This window comes from Eptatretus burgeri, chromosome 12 (genome assembly GCF_056783735.1).
Source record: "Eptatretus burgeri isolate ZD-2024b chromosome 12, Ebu_testis_v1, whole genome shotgun sequence".
NCBI classification, from domain to species: Eukaryota; Metazoa; Chordata; class Myxini; order Myxiniformes; family Myxinidae; genus Eptatretus; species Eptatretus burgeri.
The window spans coordinates 85881134-85908653 of NC_140972.1; the positions used below are offsets into that span (position 1 = coordinate 85881134).

At 42.7% G+C, this 27520-nt stretch overlaps 1 protein-coding gene across 1 annotated transcript in view; it reads right to left on the reverse strand.

The window, feature by feature from the left end:
• Window positions 1–27520, reverse strand: part of LOC147016037 (neogenin-like) — a 557153-nt gene that overhangs the window by 165023 nt on the left and 364610 nt on the right. The window contains exon 8 of the mRNA XM_085849139.1: window positions 18137–18290. Within this exon, the coding sequence (XP_085705265.1) occupies window positions 18137–18290 (154 nt within the window). The remainder of the gene's footprint in view (window positions 1–18136; window positions 18291–27520) is intronic.

The following is a 27520-nucleotide window of genomic DNA, read 5'->3' on the forward strand; positions in this document are numbered from 1 at the left end:
CTATCTGAGGGGAATCCACTTCGTCTTCTTCTTATTTTGTATGCAGCATATTATGGCTGCGGGTAACATCATTTGCTGAGGGTGTGGCTGCACCACTGATACATTGCCCTATGTACGTTCGAGTAAGGATTTGGAATTTGGTCAGGGGGTACGGCAATGACTGACATACTGCGGGAGTCCACTCTGTGCTGATGTGGCCAGGGAGCCAGAAACGCATCTGTGGATGCTGTTTCATTTTTGTGAAATTCATCTTTCTTTTTAATATAAAGCTGTGGAGAAAACTCTGATGATTCCCATTATTTATACAATACATTCTGTACTCATTTTTATCTCCCTGGTTATGAAATCCCTGGATGATGATACCACCCATGCATGAGATGTTCATGTTGAGCAACATTACATTCATGTTAAATAGGATTCCATCTGTCTATAATGTGCTGAATAATACATAAAAGTCATGCTATCCAAACACGTCTCCAGAAAACTGGAGACATCGCTTGGTGTTAGCCAGCTGTTTTGGGTTGGTCATTTTCCAATCGTATTGGATCGTTTTAAATTCTCCATGAATGATTTTTAAAGGCAAAATCAACTGGGACATTTGTGAAGAGTAAAACCACATGAAATGACAGCATTATCTTGTCATCCCAGATTTGAATGTCTTTAAACTATTCAACAAATTCAGCACAATTTTTAAATCATTCAGTTTTGCCCACCGATCAGGACCCACCGACCGACCTGATGATAAGAAAACAAAACGCAGGGATTTCCTTTGGCTCACTTTTGTCACCTTGACAAATATAGACGATCACATGTGCCATATAATGCGCATGTTATGGTCGTGAAGGAAGGAAAGAAAGTGAGCTGAAGGAAAACCCTGGAATGTGTTTTTTATCCGTGCCGCACAGCCAGTTTCTATGGGCCTTGTTGGCACTTGCCCATGAGTTCTACTGACAGGCATATATAGGCAAATCAAATGGCTCACATGCAGGTCACACAAGCCGTAAGTCAGGTGAATTCATCATATGGCAGGAGCTTTATTAGGTCAGCACTCCAGCATGAGAGCAAAGTACCTTCTTTCTTTATTGAGCCAGGGACTACAAAAGACATTTAGCAGTTGGTATATTAACAATGTTCAAAGTAATATTGAAAATAAAATGTTGTAATCTCCATGTAATTCAAGAGTTAATAATACAATGAATATCATATACATACCAATAACCAACTTTACCTTTATTAAGGATGAATTGTTACTGTGCTGAGATATGTAATCACTGAAAGTGGATTTTCACAATGATACTGCAAATTATTCACATATAAAAGGTGGAGGTTGCTCAATATTAATGATAGACTTAATACAGCAAGGAAAGATTTTAAAAGTAGATTGCTAACCCATGCAAGTGGCAAACACATGCTTCCAGGGCTGTGTAGATCACTGACCGATAAATATCAGGATAGGATCCCACGAGAAAAACTTACTCCTGTTTAATTGAGTAAGTTCTTTGCAAAAGCACTGCAGCAAACTTTACTAAACAATAAATATTGTTTTATTGTACTATACTACAGTATGTAAAAACAAAACTCACCAATAAAAAAGGTTTATTTAACAGGACTTTCACACAAATCTATTTAGGTTAGTTAATACAGCATGTGGTAGTGAGTTACCACGTAGCAATGTGCATTTATTTAACTGTCCATGGACTCAAAACCTGTTTAAAAATACTGATTGCCATATTAAAGATACGATATTGTTATTGGAAAATATATTTTAAGTAAACGACATAAATATATAAATATATATCTACATATACTATTTTTTTAAACAACATTGTACATTTCTGAAGTGGTATATATATATATATATATATATATATATATATATATATATATATTATAGACACACACACACACATTTATCGAAACATGAGGAGTGTGACGAGCACTCCACTGATCCCCGTTTGACAGTCAACACGAAAGCGTCACCTCCAACACAGCGGCTTTGGCCAGGTGACTGTGTCAAAGAGACAAAGATGATATGGCCCTCATTAGATGTCATCATTGGTTAGATATTTATCGGTATACCATCCAGATGAGGTCAAAATAAGCCTGAAATCCAAATCGGTGGTTCTGTTTGATGTTTAACTGATGATGACCGAATAATCTTTGTCTCTGACAGTAACCGGGCTGACGCTTTGGTGTGGACTTTGTCCAATGGGGATCAGTGGGGTGCTCGTCACACTCCTCGTGTTTTGATTTTACCACTGGTCACATCACATGTCTTCTGCTTGAATGGTTTGCATTAGCCTGAGTGGCAGATGGATGGTTGTTCTGTGCAGATTATGCGGTTTTACCGTGTGAGACATAATTTGCGGCAATGCTCACCATAACAATCAGGAGGTGCGTCTTATGTACTTATAATATATATATATATATATATATATATATATATATATATATATATATATATATATATATATATACATATACATATACATATATATGTATACGTAAACATGTGTATACGTATACATGTGTATACGTATACATATATATATATATATATATATATATATATATATATATATATATATATATATATATACATGCATATACACCTATGTTGCAGACTCAGGTTTTGAGGCTTGCCACAAGGGGAAGCATTCAGATCCCTCCTGAACAACCAGTCCTTTGGCTGCAGGGCACAGATAACTCCACGCGCCAGTGGATTATTAGGCAACCGCAAATGCCTTTTGATACGGCCAATTCTGCAGGGTTACCCTACCTCGTGTGACCCCTCAATGTGTGGACGGCCATGCCGGGGGGGGGGGCGTTGGGGCGGGGGTCACGTGCCCTCGGGTGCGTACTTGCGTTAAACTTACAGTATAAGGTGCAGTTGAGCGGGGCTGCCAAGCTGGGTGGGTAATTCTTTCATTTTTGTGTTAAACAGCAGTAGCAACTGTTTAAAAATGTAATCATATTTGTTTGTGGTTTCTAATATTTTCTTACTTCTGTTAGGGTTGTCTCACGAAATGCCGCGACAAGCTATTTATACACGTTAACACGTCGGTTTTTCAAGGAGGACAAAAAAAAACCCTTAGGGAGATGGGATATTTTTCGTGTGGTCTTACTTGTTTTGTAATAACATCAATGGTGTCCTATTATCATTAGTGTTGTTATTACTTCCGCCACTGAAGGTGAAGGAGGTTATGTTTTCACCCCTAACTGTCTGTTTGTTACTTGGCGAAAAAATGTTTTTGCTAAGTATGTTGGTCTATAGCGTTTGGCTTTGTTTGTTTGTTTGTCACCTGATTTTTCCCACAGTTTTACGAGCAATGGTTTTGAATTTTTTTGGGCTGTGTAGGTGACCAGCCAGGGTCGGCAATGCTAAATTTTGGAGAAGATCCAAATCCGGATCGGAGAATTTTAAAAGTGATTCTTCACCATTGAGAAATGGGACCAAAATCAATATAGAGCACAATATCTCAAAAGGTTATAGATGGACTCATACAAAACTTGGTGTACAGGTTGGGAGTGCCACTGGGAAGAATTGATTCAATTTTGGTGATGATCCGAAACCAGATCTAGATAAGACAATTATTTAATTATTAAAGTTATTTATTAAAGAGATAAAGCCAAAAACGATATATAGCATGATATTTCAAAAATATATTGGGTCCGATATGTTCTTGTGGATCATACATTACATGATGGAGGTATGTGCTATCGAGTGCCCTTCGAGTTATAACTGTAATTCACTTGATTCACGTTTACTATCCTGAATTGTAATTTTTATAAATCTCTTATGCAGGAACTGTAACTTGGGCATTTTGCTGGAACTCGGGACGCATTAACAAGATGCTCAAATAACTTGGAGCAGGTTAAGAGAACAGGAGCCAAATAATAACGAACCAGGAACAGACAGAAAAAAACCCCAAGTTGATCCATGATAATGGTGAAATGATGGTGATGATGGAAATGTGCAGTAATTTACTTTGATCGAAAAATATGGCAAAATGAATGATGCAGAATTAATGGAATGGAAAACACAAGAAAAGGGACAATCCAGTGAATAAAGGCAGGAAATAGCAAAGAGATCAAGCTTGTGTTCTGACAGGCAATCTTCAGGCTGATTAAACAACTGTCATTACAGTGTTTAACTGTGAACTATTCTGGAGTGAGTTCAGATTATTGCTTCAAATACTTACGTGTGCACACATTGTGATGTTAATTTCCTATTTAAAAACTAGCTAGTTACCAACAACATCTACCTTTTGATCGGTCGAGCCGAGGTCGGATTCTAAACTCGACTGTACACTGTCAGATTGGTGCTTCGCATGCAAGGCATTCCATGTCAATGTGTATCTGGCTTTTTTTACTTTTAATATTAATTTTTAACCTTGAGTAGTTGGTAAAATAACATGTAATAATAATAATAATAATAATAATAATAATAATAATAATAATAATACTGTTCCTTTCACATCATAAAAGCACATCAGGCTGTTGAGGCAGTTTCAATTGGCAAGGAGTACAGTCCTGGAAGGGTCGTCATCACTCCAACGCAGGTTACCCCAAATGGTTATTACCCCAGTATACTGGTAGTCATTTCACCAACCTCGGAAGGATTACAAGCTGTCAACCCCACCTGGTGTTAATTCAATGGCAGGAGCTCAAACTCAGAACTTTTAGGTGCCAAGCCAGCCACCTTAACCACGAAGCCAACACCAAGCTAAAACAACATGGACTCATGAGAAAATTAAGCATCTTCGTTTTGCAATACAAACCACAGTCTGTGAAACTGAATGAATACACAAGTGTGATTATAATTTAAAATATATATACACCATTATAAGTTAGGCGTTTGTAAGAGTTGGCTTGGTGAACTAAAGAGAACTTTTGATTAGTATCTAAAATTACTTTCAGGTTGAAGTCAATTTAATGTCTCTGATAAAGTTAACAACTTTTTCACTATCAAAAGAACAAGAAAGTCATTTAAAATGTGTGTGTTTGATCAAAAGGACCGGTCTCCACTTGTAGAAAGTGAAATGACAAAATTTTGTAACAACTGAAGTCTAGAAATGAAGTGTGTAAGTTGTGGGCTCGGAGAGCATGTGCAAGGAAAGCAAAACGCATTTCTCTAAAGAGCAAGCATTTCTGTAGAAATTGTATTCCTTCAACAACATGAAGTATTTGAATCATTCAGGAGTCTAACATTTCCAAACTTTGTTTACTTGACAGCTGCACACACGAGACAATGAGCGTTTATTCTGTGTGATTCACCATGGGCTTCCAAAGGCAAACACAGCTCACAATATTGAGGAAGGAGCTGATTGGCAGCTCAGCATTATCTACAAAAACCATGCATGCACATATCTCGAGGGATCAACACAAAGAAAAAAAACATCCTTAATAACAATGCATTTACAATAAACAGATAAAATATATAGCACAATGTTAACATTACCCTACAGATGTGTGTGTGCGTGTGTACATAATTTGGGAAATATCGGGTTTGGGGTTCAGTCGGTAGTGTCGACTAATATAAGGTGTGGCACAAACACGTTTATCGTTGACCGATCATGCTTTCACTTTGCAGTCTTATCTGTATTCACCTTTATCGTCTGTTTTTTTTTTTTTACACACACACACACACACACACACACACACACACACACACACACACACACACACACACACACACACACACACACACACACACACACACACACACACACACACACACACACACACACACACAACCTGCCATACAATTTCATTTTTAATTACAATATAAAATAGGAATGCTTCCAGGCACTCTCTTCCAAGGTTGCCCTTTCTAGGACACACACCATGAATGGGTAAAAGTGTCATTCGGCATGCATCCTGCATTCTCCCATGCTCTTCCCTCTCCCCCACTTCTCCACCTGCCAACATTGCTGTGATTTGTGGAAATGTTTTCATGAAGCCCATACTTATTGGCAGCTATATACATATGGAAAGCACATAAAAGAGAGGCATAAAGGCTAGATGCAATTACACAAAAAAAATTGTGCATACCGACGCCAGCCGATCACTTAAAATATTACTTTGTAAGAGGCAGATAAAATGCGCATCGTTTATATAATCTGTAACCTGAATCCTGATCGAAAAGCATTTTATTTCTAGTCAACAAATCAAGCGTGCACAGCTCCCAACTGTGCAGCATAATGCATTCGGCTGTGTCGTTAAATCATGAGGATCAAGTGCTGGCTCAGCAAAGTGCAAAAATGACGATAAAATATTCCAAACCGGCCAGAAAAGGATCATGGTCCATCTCGGTCATATCACTAACAGCACGAGCAGGATGCAGATTACATTTTGAATAATGTTACGTGTGGATGACTAACATGTCCCTGCCTGTTTGACACAATTCGTTCTGTTCACTTGTCATGGATTATTTTTTCAAGATGAGAAATGGTCAGTGGCATGATCCAGATATATCTGCATCACACTGGTTGGAATATATATTAAGGTGAATAAACTGCCAGCGTCGTAGAGGACTGTGGTTGAGCACGGATGCTTTGAAAAGACGTTAACAATGGTACTTATCTACCCATATAAAGCAGAGTGTGTGTTTGCGTGTTTGGCCATTTGTCTGTCCCCCTTAATAAGGCCAAGTAAAGTTGGGTTATAAAGGCCAATCTTTCAATACGACTGTGTGTTCAATACGATCAATTTTGAGGATTAAAAAAAAACTTGAAAAACATTTTTCGTAAAAGTAATTATTTCTCTTCCATTGGAAACGTAGACTGTGACTTGCAACCGGGCCTCAAAGGCGGTGCACAGATGCGTTTAAAAAATAACAATAAACGCAAGGTGCAGGAAGGTGAAATTCGCTGCACTTGATGTGGAACGTGTGCAGAGTAAAACGAGTGTTCATTTACGCCCATACGATGCCTAATAAATAAAGAAGATATAAGCACACCTGACGCTAGGCCGAGGCTTCAGACTTTGGCATGCTCACAAGGCTGTACCGTCAAAATGAAACGTCCCAGAAGATAAAGAAAAGCTGGTAACATCTGTACATGTGTTTTAAAACAACGCTTCTTGTTATGAAACATCATATCTTGCAGTCTCTGAATATTTCAAATAAAATAATTCCAACCCATCATTTTGATGGGCTTTTATACAACTAGATGTCCAGTATATACTGATGAAAATGAAAACAAAGGATGGTCCCAAGTGAAAGTCACTTGTGGTCATTTTACACAAAACTAAGTGACTATTTCTTCAATGGCTCCGATTATTCCCACATTATTGTTGTCGACTGGAGAATGTTCTTGGCTGCTGTTTTTCAAGAACTGGCTGCCCCAGGCCTAATGTTCAACTGAAGGTGGCAGGAATTATGGAATTCATGCAGGGTGCCAGCGATAACTCGCATGCTCTTCAGGAAAGACTGAGCATGGAATTTTTGTCTACGAACTTATGCTAGCAGAAGAGTAGCCAGCTTAACGTGAATCCTCAGGACAGCAAAAATTGTGATGCAATTCCCTGCCTGAGAAGCACGGTTGATCAGACCGTTTATGGTCAGGTCAGGTATCAAACCCACTGTAGACAGCCCATAGTGTGCAACCACTACCGGATTTAGGGATGGCCAGGTGGGGCCATGGCCCCGGGGCCCCCCACATTTAGGGCCCCCCCACAATTTCGATGACATTTTGAAAATCCCTTGAAAATGTGCTTCTAAAGTTTTATTGTCGGTGAATGAAGATTGTAAACTCTTTGTAAGGATATCTTTTCAAAATTGTCCGTCATTGTGAGGGTCCTTTTCAAGCTTTGGCTTTTTGAAGCCGTTTCTTCCACGGTCCACAGAACGGATCCAACGTGGTCAAAAATTCCCGGGGCAAGCCTCGGGCATTGGGGGCCCGCATTCGGATCCTTTTTGGATCGATCATCGATGCTTCGGATGGTTGAGCGTGACCAACTAACTACGGCACTGCCCGCCAGAGCCCAGCAAGCACAGACGGAATACAGCGGTACAGTCAGAGGAGAGGTGAAAAGGTGAAAATCGATGTGGTAAAAGTAGGCCAGGCCAGCACAGCACACGGCCGGCAGGGGTAGTATTGTACACACTGAAACTGCGGCTGGCAGGGAATGCTTTCAGTACCCTGCTTACTGGCGCGCACAGCACAGTAACACGGTGTGACTTTCTATGTTCCAGGTTTGTGAAACATACTTGTTGTTCGTGATTGCGGTACGTCCCACGTGCACTCTGACAATATCTCGGTTACTCGGTACCTACCAGCTGCAGAAACCACAATGAGCGGCTTCGGTGATGACAGGCACAAATCCAGGGCTCCACGGAAATATGACAGTGGTGCGCAAAAGCGGAAACGTTCCAAGGAAAAAGATGAAGGACACAAGGCCGTCGTCGACAAGACCCAGAAAATCTCAGAGTTTTTCACTCCTGCACAAACAGGCGATCCACTGGGTTGGACATCGCTAACTGCCGAGGACAATCTTACGATAACGCATCTAATATGAGTGGCCGATACAATGGGATGCAGGGAATGATCCAACAGGAGAACCCTCTCGCAATATTTGTGCCATGCGTGACGCACTCACTGAACTTAGTCGGTCAGTCGGCCGTGGGATGCTGTAGACCTGCAGCAGCATTCTTTGAATTCGTGGAACAAGTGTATGTATTTTTTACAACTTCCACGTTACACTACGCCAGATTATTTGATGCCCTGAAAGCCAAAGGTCTGCAAGTACCAAAGCGCCTCAGCGACACTTGCTGGTCGGCTCATTCTGATGCAACCCGAGCTCTTCTAGATGGTTACAGCGAAATCATGGATGTCCTCAATGAAATCGCAAACGATGAACAACTGAATAGTGAAACAAGAAACACCGCCGAGACACTTCACCAAACGATGTGCATGCTCGAGATAGGGTTCGATGCTGGTTTCTGGTCTACTGTCCTTGGTAGATTTGATCGTACGAGTAAAACCCTTCAGTCACAAGGTACCGATCTCAACACAGCCGTGCAGCTCCTCAAGTCACCGGCGAGCTTCGTGCAGTCATTACGCGATCAGTTTGATACATTTGTTGTTGACGGACTTGAGCGCTCAGGTACGGAGGAATTCACTCGCGGATCGCGTAGATGAAAGCGTAATGTCCGCCTCGCTCCCTTGGACTAGGGACACACTCCAAAAGTAGAACTAGACACCAAGGAGTCCTTTCACATCAGTGGATACGTTGCAGTGATCGACGTACTGCTGTCGCAGTTAGAAAAGCGTACAAACGCTTACAGCGAGATGAGCGACAGATTTGGATTCCTGCGTGCTCTTGTTCAACTCGAAGTGGAGCAGATTTGAGAGTCATGCTCGAAGCTCGTCGAGCTGTATCGGCAAGATCTATCACCTGACCTCACAGAAGAAATGATTCAGTTCCAAGCCATGATGAAGGAGTCAGAGCCAGATTCGGGCCATACTCAAGTCGAGACGTACAGTTTTCTCATCGAGCGAAAACTCACCGATACTTTCCCAAACGTGGAAGTGCTGCTTCGGATTTACCTCTCACTGATGGTGTCGAACTGCTTTGGAGAGCGCTCGTTTTCGAAACTCAAGCTTATCAAGAACCATCTTCGCTCCATGATTAATGACAGTGCGTCGTTTGTTATTTTCTTATATTAGTCCATCTCTATCTCTTACTCTTGTAGCATCAGCACTTTTGTGATTTGATTTTAGAATGAGCTCATAGATAAATCATCAGCTCATAGATAAGTCATCAGCCATATCAATAACAATCTGTCCATCTTGTCATATTATCAGATTTAATTGTAATTTGTGAACATGTATGCCAAATCATTCCTGATCAGGATCTGCCAAATTTATAGATACAAGTTCAGTTGTTGATGAAAAATAAGTTATAATTTAAGTTGTCTATTAATCTCCAACTTTGGGCCCCCCCCACAATCATTGTGCCCACGGCCCCCCCACATGGTAAATCCAGCCATGTGTGCAACTATTTGGCAGCATACAGTAACTGCTCAGAAGAGTATTTTTGTACAACATCTCGGCTCATATTCGAGTAAGGTGACATCGGGTAAAACTGCAATCCTCATGGGGCAGTGAGGTTGCCAACAGACAAAATGAGCAAGAGAATGAATAAACAACAAAAGAGGAGGGGGGGGAGAGACAGAGAAAGAGAAAGAGAGAACAGAGTAACTTTAAATAAAGTGGTTGAAGTGAGGTATGGTTAATTTGGGAAGAAAATATGACAGGTAAGGATGGGGATGACTGAGATGGTATTGCATTGCCTCATTAAGCCCTGGAGGGAAGAATGCAATTGCACCACCTCCGGAAGGAAATTGCACAAGTGAGAGAAAAGAGGAACCAAAGAGAGGTGTGCGGTGATCCTGCACTTTAAGAGTTTAACCAGGAGGGGGTTTCTGGAAGAAAAAAAACCCCATGTATATCCTACAGTAGGGGAGACTCAGAGGGCTGCAAGAACAGCAGGAGCTAAACTGGATGACAGGCAGTTAACAACAAAAAAAATAAACACAGGCCATTAATATTGCTTTTTCACTCATGATACTATGATGGATAGTTTGTCACAAATAGATGTAATTCACTATCTTAGTCAGTGGCATTGAGAGAGATGCACACATTCACTCAATTGGAAGTAATTTTTTGACAGCTCGGCACTGAATAGCATCATTGACATGTCAAGCTTGGAGACAATGCTGAGCTGTCTTGTGAATTGGTGTTTAAACGGACTAACAGGCTTTTGGAAAGCAAGAAGAAGGAACAGTAAAACTACACCCCAATTACAGAGTCAATTGGGTGGCTTTGATGACCGAATTAATTTTGCCGAATGGAGTAGCAAGCCGAATGGACACATGGACGTCACATCACGCTGCAGCACCTGATTACATAAATAAATGTCTTTATTGTATAACTATAAAATCCCATTTCAAAATGGCTTCACAATAGAACCAAGAAACCCACAAGCCTTAATCATAACCTTCAACTCTACATGTTTAGCAGCAGGCTTACAAATGGTGACAATCTCACACCTCGAAAGCATCCTTCCTGGTGGCATACGTCATATACGTTCTGCATAGGTCTCTGGAGGATGACACTTTAATGAAGAAAAGGAATTAAACTGCTGGATGGACAAGATGGTGCAATGAGTAGCAGTGATGTCCGACTCGTACTGCAGAAGAACAAAGACAACGTGGACAATAAAGCATCGAAGACGTGATGCAGTGTAACTTCGCAAACGACCGTGCAACAATGGCGTGCCTTGTTTGCAGTGGTTTTGCAACCACCTGTGGCTGGAAGACGGTGGAATGTCACGGGTCCAAAAGTGGTTGCAGCCAAGACTGCATCACCCGCCATGAACACACGACTTGGGAGAGAGTGTGTGGTCACCGCTGAAGCTCGCATTTAAAGAAGGAGCTCTCCACTCTTCCCTGGAATGAATTTGTTCAGGTGATGGCTCATCACCGACAGATTCCTAAATGCTACAACGTGATCTTCTCCCACTGTGTCTGTGGGCAGCTTGGCACCCTCCCCACTGGTCATCTCAGCTGTGCTTTGGACTTAGTTGTATTGGCAAAATACCATGATTGGCACTTTGCCAATACAATGAAGTGGCAATCATGGCTGTAGATGCAAGCACAGCATTTGCTTCTGCCATGCCAGCCCAGCCACTTCTCCAGCTGTCTCTGTGATCCTTCTCAGCCAACGAGTGCAAATGCATAATGTCTTTAATCGCAAAGTCAGGAATCAGTCATGTCGCTCCACCAATGGATCATAACTCCACTCCCGAGTTACACCTCGTATTCTTGGTGAGTTAGTCAATGAGCTTTCACCCAGTAAGCATATTGCACCAAAGAGAATTCTTTCTGGACACCCACAGAAAGAGAAACAGCTCTGGTACTTGGACAGCAGTCGCATTTCCAAATTAAAACTACACACTGCCCACTATTCCCCCCAGAAATTCCTTTTATGCACTCACATGGGCAAGATGTTCCAAGTCCTTTGTCCATCCTTTCTTCCAACTGTCACAATAAAGCTTACCTGTTGTGTGCTTTTGCATTCAATCAATTACTATTCAAACTACATTCAAATTCTATATGAAAGAGCTAATCTCACCCTTAAACATGTTAGATTACTAACTCATAAGCCTGGTGTTGGCTTAACAGTTAAGGTGGCTGTCTTAAGATCTTAGGGTCTTGAGTTTGAGCCCCTGTTGTGCCGTTAAAAAAACACCAGATGGGTTGACTCAGCCTGTCATCCTTCCAAGGTCAGCAAAATGAGTACCAGCTTACTGGAAACAGAAGGCACTGCATCAGCAGCACAGCTGTGCTTCTAGCAATGAAGTGACCAGTAGGTATAGGCTGCATATGAAAAAAAATAAAAGCAATATCATGGTGGATTTGGGAACTTGGTCTTTTGAGTGAAGACATACATCAAGAACTCTGCTTTTAAGTTTTTTTCCGAGCAGTGTCCAACATGACTCCGTCCTTTAGGAGGAAAGGAATGGAAGGGGAATGTGTACCAGAGACAGATTTGACCATCTTCCACCAACCTTGGTGGATGGTGATTGGCTGGAGAATTTGGATCGCAGGTGAGCCATATGTTGGGCCCCTGGCTCATCAAAGAACAGGTGCACAATTATTCCAAGCTGCATGGAAAGACTGCAGGTTAACATTGGTGGGGTTTACTTTGTATGAGGAGAATGAAAGTTGTTTTCTTGAGAGTTCCTCACCACACACAAGGGTTGCAAGTGTTGAGATGATGGACAGAGAAGTTGAATGCCGGATAGGATGAACTTGTGAAGAAGAGAAGTTAGTCCGCTGCAGAAGAAATTCCAGAAAAGCTTATATTCAGAGCCATCCATCCATCTATTGGGACCATACTCTGTGCAGAGTGTCGGTGCTGCAAAAGCAGTCTTCTGGCCGATTGGGCACAATCCTGGATGGGTCGCCACTCCGACGCAGGATACTCGAATGGCTCAATCATCCCGGAAAGCTGGAACTCATTTCACCACCCTCGGAAGGATGAGAGGCTGAGTCAACCCAACCTGGTATTAATTCAACAGCCAAGTGTGATTTGAGCACAGGACCCTTGGATCCCAATCCTGCCACCCTAACCATAAGGAACATGTAGTCAAAATAGTATATATATATAAGCTGAGAAGGAGCAGTGCATGTTTGAGGAATAGTTTGACATCACAATGTCCAGTAATTAATGGTTGCCATTGGGGGAGATACATGTGGGAAGAGAAATACAATGAGTATGTCCAGTCATTTCACAGAATGACAGCTGCTAGACCATGTACGGATGTAAGTTAATGAATACCAAACCAACCCGATATGGTGGATATTAAAATCTCCACAAATTGGGAAAAGTGAACTGTTGTGAGAGGAGAACAGAATGTCAATGTTTGCGGAGAGAGCCTCTTATATGGAGTCATCGGAGTTGGGGGTTTGTTGACCAGAAAAAGTAACAATACATTGTTCCAGAGAGGTGCAGAAATTCAAATGTAATCCATGGGATTGGGGGCAAATAGTGAGGGGAAGGATTTATGGGGAAGGGAGGAAGGAACATACACAACAACATCATCATAGGTGTGGGAATCAGGCACATCAGAATGAAGGAGACAATAACCAGGGAGACACAAAAACGTCTAGGACATCCTGTGAATTTAATGTTTCCATGAAATGTACAATATCTGTTTTATCTGCAGCAGTCTGTATGGACAGATGCATTCAGTTCGAGTACATACCTCTGATAATGGTGGACCAGAGGAATAGAGGTGGGGAGCACATACAGGAGAACACTGGGAGGAGTGAGCAGGGATGGGGTGAGTCGGGACAGGTGAGAAGAGATGAGGTGGGAAGAGATGGGGTGAGAAGGAACAAATCTGGTACTCACATCTGGTCTGGTCACATTTCTGTAAACCCAGATCAGCAATGTGGATTTGAGCCTGGCATCCATCTGAATTTAAGCAAGGTATAATCGAGTGTGTGCAGTTGCCGAGGACTGTATGCGCGAGTCTGAAGTTGTGACATGACTGTGATTGAATCAGGAAGAAGGAAGGTGTAAGAAGTGGTGTAAACGGTTGGAGCATCCGCTCCGAGTCTGGGAGGCTGGCATTTCAAACCTCGGCCAAGTCATTCCAAAGACTTCAAATATGGTACATGCTGCTTCCTTGTTTGATGCTCAGCATTTAAAAGAATAGAGCATGGACAAACAAGCATAGGTTGGCAATAATATTACATGCTTTGATGGGCTTAATGGCCTCATCTTGTGGTGCTAGTTCCTTGTAAGGGAACATATTGTTGAGTGTAGGAAGAGGTGAAAAGATGAGGGCAACAAACAATAATTGTGTGATCGTCAAGAGAAGACATTTTTATCATCCTTGCATGTTAAAGACAGAAACATGGAGCATGAAGTTTGGGGTTGTTGTAAGAGCATTGGGAAAGACATGTTACCAAGTTAAATAAAGAACAGAACAGAGCAACTATAGAGTAAAGTTAAAGAAGGGAGGTAGAGCGGAGTATGTGGCAGAGTGAAGTTTATATGAACAAAAACAAGGAGGAACAATAAAGTAAATATTTACACAAAGCACTGAAAATACAACTTCTGACAGTTACAGGCAACAATAAAAAAATTGCAGATCACTTGGAGTACGGGTCATACGTTTAGCATTCTGAGATCGCAGCAACTATGTTCTTAGATGTCAAGCAGTGTGACCTGGTGCCAAGGAACCTCCAAGAAGATCACACCACTTTCTACCTGCGGTCAAGGCAGGAAATTTGAATTTATCCATGGTGCCGGCAATAACTTGCCTACTCTTCACGAAGCACACCATGGGTACCCAACAACACATCTCACAGATGGGACAACCAGTTTAATGCCCTTCTGAGGGAAGGCACGCACTGATGGACAACTGTACATATGAAACACCAGGATGACAGTTTAGAGCTGGGCTGAGATTCAAACCAAGGCTGGAAAGCTCAGAAATGGGTGGGCAAACCTCGAAGCTATCCTTCCAGCATATCTAGAAAAAGCAATGTACTGACAGGGAAGGAGAGGGAGGAGGAAAAATGAGGGGCAAAGAGAGAGAGAGGGAGGGAGAGAGAGAGGGGGGAGGGGAGGTGGTGGGGGAAAAGAGTGAAGACGTGGAGGGGAAAGGAAAGAGGAGGGTGGGAAAAAGGAAGGCAGACGTGTAGTGAAGCGTTTCATACCGTCTCATCAAAATGATTCTGCATAGAATAACAGTGAAGATGGAAACAAAATAATGTCTGAAATCTATTTTCTACCGGTCATACTATAAACACGACCCGGAGACAAACTCCGCCCGGACGCCTCCAGAGAAAAACACCACCCGGATGCGTCCGGAGACAAACACTGCCCGGACGCATCCAGAGACAAACACTGCCCAGACGCGTACGGAGACACACCGCCCAGACGCGTCCAGAGACAAACACCGCCCAGACGCGTATGGAGACACAACGCCCGGACGCGTTCGGAGCCATGCTGTCCAGAGACAAAATCCTGTCCGGACACGTCCAGATGCTTTAGGAGACAAACACCGCCCAGCCGCTCGCTGAGGATGATGGAGCACGGGCTGCTTACTCAGGATGACGGAGCATTGGCCGCTCACTCAGGATGATGGAACACGGACGGCTCGCTCAGGATGACGGAGTAAGGGATGCTCGATCATGATGATGGAGCACAGGATGCACACTCAGGATGAAGGAGCACGGACCACTCACTCAAGATCGATGGAACACAGACCGATCGGTCAGGACGACAAAGCACGGACCAATCGCTCAGGATGATGGAGCAGGGACCGCTTGCTCAGGATGACGGATCATGGACCGCTTGCTCAGGATGATGGAGCACTAACTGCTCACTCAAGATAAGAGAGCATGGACCGCTCACTCAGGGTGATGGAACACAGACCAATCACTCAGGAAGACGGAGCATGGACTGCTCGCTCAGGATGACGGAGCACGGGCCGCTCGCTCAATGGGCTGCTCACTCAGGATGATGGAGCACAGGCCACTTCCTCAAGATGACAGTGCATGGGCCAATCACTCAGGATGATGGAGCACGGGCCATTCGCTCAGGATGACAGAGCAAGGGCCATTCACTCAGGACAACGGAGCACGGGCCATTCGCTCAGGATGACAGAGCAAGGGCCATTCACTCAGGACAACGGAGCACGGGCCACTCAATCAGGATGACCGAGCACGGGCCACTTGCTCAGGATGTTGTGGTGCGGCAAAATCACCCACAGTGAGTGAACGATTTGCTCAAAAAGACGCAACACAGTGCCGCTATCGACTGTAGGGTGCTCGGCAAGTGGCTTAAGCACTCAAGCAAGCACTCCAATTAAATGGTTGATGCGGAATGGCTGGCTAGGCTGTGGCTGCAGCATACAATATAAAAATTAAATATTATACAGCATATCATATAGGATCCCTTTAACTTTAAAGCTGGTCTTCACTGTGCCTGCAGTGGTTAAAGAAATTAAATGAATTCGTTGAAACAATGACTTTATCTGCAAAAGAGCTGGTGTTTAACGTAGAACAAATGTGGAGACATCACAAAATTTAATCACCTTTGAAATAAACATTGCAGATAATCCACCACGTTGCCTGCTCCTCTGTGCATGTGTCGCTAGGTATATCGGTTTGCAGTCCACACAAAGGTTATAACTTTGTATTAAAACGTCTGTTGTTCACCAGATTTGCTTTGATTCCCAGTGGAGAACCTCACAAAACCTCTGAAAATATAAACACAGATCCTGCGGATGCAATGGATAAGCAGTCCCTTTGAGGAGCAGGGCATGAGGTCTTGCACTGAATGCATTAAATAATTTTGCTCAATGAAGCTCGTTAATTTTGTTACGTTCTAAATTTTTTGTTTCCTCAATATAATTCTCCCAACAGTATAAAAAGACAAATTGAATGTCTGAAATTTCACATTTTCTTGTGTATATATGGAGAAGGAGGGAACATAGCTTTGCTTGCTTTAAGTAAATAGGCATTTGGGATTTGGTATAAGACTCGTTATTTCTATAAAATTATTTGGATTTAAACTATGTAAATAAATTTAAATTATCCGGACAATATCCGATGCTCAAAGACTTAATAATATTTCGATGATATACTTTAATTAGCCCGTGAGAGTAAATCGTGGGAAATTGCATCGTCATAATGCATGAAATTGCTCCACACTCCTAATTTGAAAACTATAGTACTTACAAAAGCGATATATCCAGTGATCCGTAGCGATGACGAACAGGCATTTGATAATATGAGTGAGGAACGTGAAAAAAAAACTTTATCGTAAAGAAACCGTTGCAGCCTTTTCCAAGTCAAGGCATGGTTGAGGAGGCCAAAAAGCATGGCGGCTTCAGACCCAGCGAAGTAACCTCGGATACGCCTTTAGACCTCAGAGAGCATAGTGGCTGAAAATGATGCCTGATAAAGGATATAATTAAATTAGGCCATTAATTATCTTCAAAAGGGGTGTTTTAATTTACCCAAACACCCAATTTTCACTCATGCACTTTCTTGGAGTTTTCTTTGTGTGCATGCAAAGTTTTAAGCTGTTAGGTTTAATGGTTTTGGAATTTTTGAGGACACACACACACACACACACACACACACACACACACACACACACACACACACACACACACACACACACACACACACACACACGCTGACATTTATCGGTATAGATTGATATGTTTTACTTTATGAAAGTAAAGGAGGCAACCTTTCGTGTCTGTATTTCTGTTTTCCATAAATTCATGTTGGCCACCTCACAATGCACATGTGTCTTCAAAATCTTTTATTTTGAATCTGTCCAACATCTGTATACCTGTAGCAATAAATACATGTCAATTATGAAATTTGGACAAGGTGGGGTCATCTAATTTTTGGGGACTTAAAATGGCAAGCTCTCACTGGAAGCATGAGCTAACAATTCTGACTGCCCACTACTTTGTCACAGTTGCTGAATTAATTGGTTTCCCAGATTTCCCAACCATTACTGAAGATGTCAGAGTCAAACCCCTTGAATGAACCACTTTGAAGAGCCAAAATGTGATATCCCGTCCAAACCTGGTGATTCCATGCCGGCTGTAGTAGATTACGTAGTGCACAATGGATCCATAGGAGTCTGTGGGAGCACGCCAGTGGAGCTGGACCTGCCGTGTGAGGATAAGCTCCGTTCCAAGCCCGCGTGGGGGTGAGGCACGCAGCCCCAACGGTGCCACTGCGATTGCACACCACACAGGAGTCAAGGGTCAGCACAGTAACCACAAAAGCAAGGTCGAATTTGTATTTTCACAAAATTCTTGCTCCGGTTCACTTTCATGCATGTGACAGTGCAGTAGTTTGTGGCATTGGAACCATTTCTCTTGTGGAACCTCTATATCAGAAACGATCGGATAAGTTTGAGATACGTCCTTCCTTAAATTTCATTGATTTTTATGATTGACATTATTCAGCATTTCCATATTCACTTGTATATCATCATTGTAATAAATAAATAAAAATATCATTGAATGTGTACCCCACACATATACAATTCCAAAGCCTTATGGTCTTTATGGAATGATGTAAAAGTTTCGTTTTTGAGCTGATCTAACATAAATAATGGCAAAATTGAAGAGATCTCAGCAAGTGAAAAAATTCCAGAATTGGGCATCTTTTTAGGGAAGGGGGAGGTAAAATTACATCTGGGTAAAGGATGAAAAAAAAGCAGGTATGCTGTCCATTACGGATGTAAGAAGCGGATAACACGGTACGATTGAAGAGAGACGCTTTAGTCTCAAATTGACCACAATTTCACTCGAGGATCCACATCCATCTCTCTGTTTCATTACTCCCTTGTCAGAAGCAATGTGGAGCCAGTTCAGTCTGAGCTTGCATGAAGAAATGCAGAGCAAGCTGCAGGATGTGGAATGACAGGATTTATATGTGGAATCAGGGTGCCAGTGAGCTCACCAGTATGAAGGAAATTGAGGTGCTAACATACTCTGTGGATTGACTGACAAGGCAGCTCAGGGTAGTTGACTCACCTTTGATCCACCAAATCTGGGTTAAATTCCATGCTTGACTATAAACTGTCATCTTGGTTATTCACAGGTGTAATATTGTATCAAAGAGTACAGATGGGTTAGTTAAACCAGCTGTTCCATCTGCGAGCCTTTACTTGTAGATGTTAAAGTTCCCTCAGTGTTTTTGAGAAGAATAAGCCATTGTGTTCTTGGTCCGCATTGTGAAACTCCAAATTGCTCTTTCCTGGTTCTCTCAACAAGCTCTGATGCAGATAATCGGAATCATATAAGACCACAGACTAATGCCCAACTTATGGTGAGTGGACACTCTTCAATCGACCGATATAAAACGCAGTGTGTATTTGTGTGATTGTTTGTCTCCCTTTGTAAGGACGATTTAAGAAGGGTTTTCAAGACCAATCTTTTCACATGACTGTGTGTTCACGATGGTCTATTTTTCAGGATTAAAAAGAAAAAACTCAAAAAATATTTTTCATAAAACAGTAATTTCGACTCTATATATTGGAAATGTTGATGGTGACTTGCAATCGGGCCTCAAGCGCAGTCTACATTAGTGTTTAAAAAAAAAATACAATAAACACAAGGCACAGGGAGGTGAAATTCGCTGCACATGATGTATAACGAGCGCAGAGTAAAAGGAGTGTTCATTTATGTCCGCAGGATGTCTAACAAATGAAGATTATAAGCACACCTAATGCTAGGCTGATGCTTCTCACTTTGGCATGCTCACAAGGCTGTACCTTCAAAATTAAAACAACCCGGAAGATAAATAAAATAGGATCACATTTATACATGTCGTGTTTTAAAATAACGCTTCTTGTACAAAACATCATATCTTCCAGTCTCCTTGAATATTTCGAATAAAATAATTCCAACCTGTCATTTTTGACAGGCTATTATACTAGTGTTTTGTATAATACCGGTGTCTTGGGGTTGTATGTGACCTCATTGTTCCATACAAGACAGCCTGCAAACACTGACAGACTGCAAAGACTTTACCGACTCCAAAATCCAATCTAGTTGAGCTCCATTCCATTCAATTTAACAAGAGGCGAATAGCATGAAGTATTTACTGATTGGCTGAGGGATGGAAATTTCATGGTGAAATAAAAAAAAAGCATCCAATTTTTCCATGGCACACATCTGTTGGAGAACACATGAGACACTGTGAGATTGCTATGATGTACAACTTTATGCTACATGACACAAAAACATGCTTCATAAAACAAATTAGATGAAAGTTGGAAAGTATATGTCAACTAAATTGCTACAATGAATACTTTGAATAATACAATGAATACAACAAATACAATTCAGACTTTTAAAAGCAGAGGAAAGTATGAATATTACGAGCCCCCATTGGGCTAAGTCCGAAATGGAGGCTTATGGATTTGGGTTCGATTTTCGTGTCTGTGCGTGCGTGCGTCCACAACCATATCTTGTCCATGTGTGGACCGATTTTATTCGTACTTACCACAAAGCCAACAGATGATGGTATACATAGGCACGTCTTTTTTTTTTTCGACATCAGATCCAAGATGGCATCGGATCCAAAAGATGCGATTTATCCTACGTCTAATCAAAGCACCCATGGCCTTATAATTTACAATGTCTTTCAGAAGTGACTGTTTCTCGACCAATAACATGTTTCTGCACATCTGGATGTGTTGCTAAGTTTTCCTGTAGATTTGTAATCTCTCCTTCCAAAACTTGTTTCTCTATTTTTCCTTGATCTGAAATCAACATTTGAAATTGCTGGCAGAACACTGCAATTTGTGCCTTCGCATTGTCCCACCAAGTTTGTAGATGTACAAAATGATCTATCCTGTGAATGAGGTCCTGCCATTTCACAGGAATAGCTTATTTAAAGTTTTACTCAAAATATCTGTATTTCATTTCCAATATGAAGACCCCAACCCTCTCCCCACACTACCCCCCATTTCCCCCCACCTTTGTCTGGATCTCAGTCTAAAACTTATCTGAGAAACTTGAGGGAAAAATATTTGTTCTCATAACCTCCATTATCTACCTATTCATATAAAACCTATCAAACCTTGCGAACGTAATAATGTTACAAACACATCTACGCCATTAAAAGCCACACTCTTCAGGATGCTGAACCATCGAAGCATCATCCAACAGAAATCGTCGAACAGCTTCCACTAAGGGCTTAGTTGACTCAGGGTGAGGTTCAGCACTATTGCGATGTAACGTAGAACTTAGAGTGCAATTAAAATCCCCCCTATCCCATTGAAATCTTGTGACCCAAAATTCCTTCTTAGTTCAGTAAATTGCAGTGACAAGCCATACCTCTCTTTAATTTTTTGTTGGATCATACATGTTCACCAACATAAACATACAGTTATCCAACATGAAGGATAAAAGTAGATAAATAGACCTGCATAATCTCAGTGAACACGACAGAGGTGATTTGAAGAGCAGGATCAAATATAAGGAAATTATTGTGGTATTCGAGTCTTTTATTTCGCAAAAGAAAAATTGTCCTTTCAAAAGCTGCCTTCAATTGGCATGATAATTCCTGGAACTGTGAGCGTCCTGAAGTAGGATAATCCTGAGCTTCATTCTCTTTACCAAGGACTTAACCTAGAGTTTATGCCCTAAGGCTATACCCTCATTACTATTTGAACTCCCAATCTACACCTCAGCCATATGGAGCACTTAATTCACCAATTTAAAGGAGCACTCAAATCACCTTGTTTCTGTTGGTCTAAAGCACAGCCATCCTCATCTTGAGGAGCCTGCAGAGCAGTAAATGTATTCTCTCCACTGGGAACATTTTCATCCTGCTCAGTACTCCAGGCTTTCTTATGAGAGATTGGTGATACATGCCTTTTTTATTTTTGTATACAGAGTCAGGGCCCGTGGAAGATGGAGAACACAGAATGGATCAGAACGCAACATATCAAAAGCAACCGAAAAAGAGAAGGGGGGAAAATGCCAACATCATGGTTTCTTCCCTGGCACTCTGCACCCCCCCCACCCCTTAAAATAGACAGAGGTGGACAAATAAAGGATGCAGGTAATGATGAGGGGTAAATAAGAATTGCAGGGGATGGACAAGATGGAAACAGAAGCAAAATTTGTGGGAGAGGAGAGTGGGGAGGGAGGAGGAAGGGGGGGGTAGTGTTTTTCGGGAGTTGAAAAGATCATGGCTTTGGATTGGGGATGTTGGTGAACAGGTGTCTTGAAGACCTGAAGGGAAGAATGATTTTTTTTTATTTTGTATACCTTATTGAGGCTCGTGTGAGAGCTAACACACAACACACATAAAGGGGGGCATGAGACAAGAGGGGAGGGAGTGGGAAGGACAAAACAGTGGGGAACAGAGACATTAGGAGATCTGTGGAAGGGAGAGGGATGGAATGGGGAACATGGGGAATAGAAGATGGACATTACATGGACTTTCAGGAAGGAAAGCAGGGAATTTGAAGGAGATGGGCTTGGGTGGATTATCAGGGGAAGAAAAGGTCGAGGATTTGGATGGGGGATGATAAGAGGTGGTGGTGAACAGCTGTTTTGAAGGCCTGGAGGAAAGAATGGGAATAAATAGAGTGAGGGAGTTTATTCCAAAGATGGGAAAAAAGAGGAATGAAAGAGTGAAGGTGAGCAGTGATTCGTGATTTTGGTAGTTTTACCAGAATGGGGTTGTTGGCGGACCTTGAGCGCACTGCAGAAAAGTGGTGGAGACAAATCGCAGAGAGAGCAGGGGGGGAGGCGAGGCTGGAGAGGAACCGGTAGAAGACAGAAAGACCACAGACCAACCTGCAGTGATTGAGTGAGAGGCCCAAAGACTCAGCCTCATTGTGGGAGATGCCAATGATCCGAAATGCCTTGGTTTCCACAGCGTGAAGCTGAGAAAGGTGGGAGGCAGCAGCACCAGCCCAGAGTGGAGAGCAGTACTCCATCAGGCTGTGGACAAAAGCTTTGTAAGTGGTCAGGAGCTCAGATGGGCCGAGGAAGGACTTTGCACGACGGAGGATTCCCAGTCGGCGACTGGCTTTGGAGGCCAGGTTTGAAATATGGCTTTACCAAGAAAGGTCATGGCAGATAGTGAGACCCAGAAGCTTGAAAGAAAGGACTTCTTCAAGTGGATTGTTGAGAAAATGGATGGGGGGGGGGGTTCTAAATGGTCCTTTCGAAGAGACATAGTGAGAGTGTGAGATTTGTCCGGATTGAAAGACATGTTCCACGTGTTGGACCAGTTTGTCCAACAGGAGGAAGGATTTGATGTCTGAAGCGATGATGGATTCCATAACCTTGCTGATGATTGGGAGAAGGCTGATTGGTCTGTAGTTGCAGGGATCTGTTTTTGCACATTTTTTGTGCAGGGCATTGATGTTTGCTGATTTCCAAGCAGATGGCAGATGACCTTGAGCAAATGAGAGGGTGAATAGAACAGAGAGAGGGTGAGCAAGAGCAGAAGAGCAGGCTTTGAGGACACGTGGGCTGATGCCGTCTGGACCGGTTGCAGAATCTGAGTCGAGCTTTGATAGCAAGCTGTACACCTTGTCAGGAGAAAAGGACGCAGAATCCAGGGACAGTTGGGTGTGACTGGGTAAAGTGGGAAGAGAAAGGTGGGTACACAAGATTTAGCTGCGAACACCGAGTTTAGGCATTCAGCTTTTTCACGTGCGGTATCAGCAGTGCGGCCATTTGAGGTAAGGGAGGGGATGGAGGGGGAACATACACCAGAGACAGATTTGATTAGACACCACCAGGATTTTGAGGAGGGAGAGAGGTTTGAGAATTCAGACTTGAGATGAGAAAGATATTGTTTTCTGGCTCTCCTGAGGGTAGATACACACTTGTTCTGAGCTTTATGGAAGGAACTGGGATTGCCCTCAGTTGGGTTTGCTTTCCATGAGGCAAAGGCAAGTTATTTCAGGACAACTGCCTCACCACAAGCTTCAGTGAACCAAGGGCGGGAGGAAGGGTAGGACAACTGAAGACGAGAGGGGATAAATCTGTGCATGAGCGAGAGAAAGTTTCTTTGAAAGAATTCCCAGGATGAGTTGATGTTGGAGAAAGTAGAGATAGGAGACCAGTCTATAAGTTTGAGGGCTGCTTGAAGACCCTGCCAGTGAAATGCCAGACTCGACGGCAGTGAGGTGGTTCTCTGATAACAGCCAGAGAGATGTACACTTTGACAAGGACGTGGTCAGAAGAACCGATTGGAGCGGAGAAAGAGTAGCAGATATTGTCAGGGAAATTTGTCAAAATCAGATCCAGAAGAGATGGTGCACCATTGGTTGAGATCTGGGTAGGGAAGTTGACCGATTGAGTCAGTCCCAATGAGTTGCAGAAAGCTTTTGCTGAGGTGCCATGACAGGTGAGAGAGGTACCCACACCTAGCCAACTGGCATGATGACAATTGAAGTCGCCACATATGAGGAAGAGAGCGTTTGCATGAGAAGATAGAAGTTGGTCCATATTTTCAGATAGTGAGGTGTAGATGGAGTCATCACTGTGAGGTGGATGGTACAGTGCACATATAAACATGAGGTGGGAGTGGAGGGGAAGCCGTAGCCAGATGTATTCGTGGGGGTGTGGGGGAGTGAGAGCAGTGCATGGAGAGTGAGGAATAGTCTTTGATGAAGAGAGCAACTCCTCCACCAGGGCGAGGCTCAGGTCTGTCATACCGGAGGAGGGAGTAACCAGTGAGAGATACTTGGGAGTCAGACACGTCTTGGGGGAGGAAAGTTTCTGTTCGGCAGATTATGTCTGGTTTGTCAGTGGCAACCTGTATGGAAAGATTGGAAAGGTTTGAGCGAAGGCCCCAGATATTTGAGGTCCATACTTTTAATGAAGAGGTAGGGGAGGAGGCTTTGGGTGCAGGGGGTGGGGGAGGGGGATGGTAGGACAAGGGACGAGGGGGAGGTAAGGAGGGTTGTTGAAAGAGTGTGGGGGATTGCAGAATAGCTAGGGGAGGGGCCGGATGAGGAGGAGAAAAGGCTCTGTGGTGCTGGAGGAGAGGGGGGACAAGAGAGGGAGAAGAAGGCAGTTTAGGATTTGAAGAGGTGGAGTGAAGAGATGGAGGTGAGAGGGCAGTGGAAGGAGGGAGCTTTATGGATGGGAGGGGGGGCAACTTTGGGAAGGATGAGTGAGGGTGATGAATGGTGGGAGAAAGGTGGGGAGTTTTTGAGAGAGGTGAGAGGGAGGCTTGGAGGGAGAAGAATGGGATGGTTGCTTTGAGAGTGAGGGGTGAGAGGAGTGAGTTGGCACTGAAGTTGGAAAAAAAAGACTGTTTGATGGAAAGTGAACATTCATAGCAAACTGGGTTTTTTTTTTTTAAGTTTTCGGTCATTAATGCGATTAAACACATTTCTTGAGGGATGCAATAAAGGCGAATTCAGAGAATGGAGAGAAGAAATGCTGTAACAGTTGGATTTTTTAGGCAAGGAATGAAGGAAAGGTCGAATTGAGAGCAGTCTGTTTAAATAGCAGAAGAGTAGTGCATTATGATACAGCAAACCACATGTGTGAAAGAGGAAGATGAAGTATTATAAGAGACCGTTTTTGTTATTATTATTAATGTTTGAGAGTTTTCAACAGATTCTGTCATGGAAGTGTTGTCGAAAAAAATAGAGGAAGAAGAGGAGGAAGAAGAAGAGATGAAGAAGAAGAAGGAGAAGGAGAAGAAGAAGAAGAAGAAGAAGAAGAAGAAGAAGAAGAAGAAGAAGAAGAAGAAGAAGAAGAAGAAGAAGAAGAAGAAGAAGAAGAAGAAGAAGAAGAAGAAGAAGAGGAAGAATCAGTGAAAGGTCGCGTTTTTTAATTTATTTTTTATTTAAGATAAGAAATCGAGTGATTCGTTGGGAGGGATGGGGGATGTTAAGAAAGTGGGAAAGATAGAAATTGAAGATAATGGGGAGAAAAAACAAATAAACATGATCGTACACCAAATTGAACAAAGGGTAGGCCTCAAGCCTCAAGGATAGGCCTCAAACAACCCAGTAAGACAAGTTCGACGAAATCTCACAAAATAGCACACTTTTTTAGAAACAAAACCGAACTGGGAACACAGTAACACGTAGGTGAGAAAATAAACAGTTAAAACGGGACAGATAACAACCGGAAACTTAACTTTGAGATAGTCAGCAGGTGGCCCCGAAGGAGACCTGCCAACACTCCAAACCCAGAACCGGAAGGTTCGAAGAGAAAGAGAAATTGAAGAGAAAGTGGAAGTTGGCTTCACAGGTGGGGAAAAAGAGGAAAAAATGAGTGGAGGTAAGTAGTGATTCATGATTTTGGGTGTTTTATGAGAAGGGGGGGAGGGGGGCTTGTGGAAATGTGTGCGACCGCCCAACAGAAAGAATTTCCAGGATGAGTTAATATCAGGGGTGATTGATAGGACAGTATTTGTTAGCTGGCTTTACCATACAACCCATCCAATCTGGTAGTTGGTCGCTGCAACACTGTGGTATCCCCTACAAGGATTAAAAAAAATACAGGAATGTGGATTTTGAAAAAACCCACTTAACTGGGTTTATTTTAACCCAGGTGAGGAAAGCTAAGCTGGGCCCATTAGCGCCAATCCTGACTGCAGGAGTAACAAAAAGGCTGGAAGATCGGCGATTTTTATTCCTTTTTGCACACATCAATTCAGGAACAAGTCTTACTCAGCGAACATCATAGCTCACTCTCGACATCAAGCCTCCCGTTTCTGTCTTTAGTTTTGATCACTACTAAGATTGAGAATGCAAGTTTACATTCTTAAATTGTTGGGAACATCACCATGACTTGTGTAACTACGAGTGCAGACTGCTCGTGACCCCCCCCTGAAACCCACTCATGTCCCCCTTGGGGGTCATGACCCACCATTTGAGAAACTCTTTTATAGGAGACCAGTTCTGAAGTGCAATGGCTACTTGCAATCCCTTCCAGCTTGTCTAAGTGAACTGCTAGACTCACTGGCACTGAGGCTGTTCTCTGATAATGGCCAAATCCCGTGGAGATGGGGACCTGCAGGCTAAGCTGCAGAACATTATTGATGTTGGTGGAGATGCGGCAAGCATAGCCTGGCATAAAGGTTGCTACTGTACTTATACATCAAAAGAGAAAATTGAGAGAGTGAGAAAGTCACAGAAAAGAAAGGCTGAAGATGAGGGTGTAAGGACAACTACAAGGCCTCATACAAAGGTAGCTGACAAAGGTGTGTTTGAGTACAAACGTGATTATATGTTCTGTAGCGAGGCATGTTTACCCATTGATGATAGACACCCAGAAAGATGGGACTGCGTTTGTGAGTGTATGACCAAAGAACGTTTTGACACAGAATGTAACCCGCTCCCAACTATGAAAGATATGCTCCTTGATGTTGGTGAGCAGTGTAATGATGATGTCGCGAGAAGGGTCAAGTTTCACCTTACTTTTGTTTCTGATCTACCTTCTGCTGAGTGCAAGT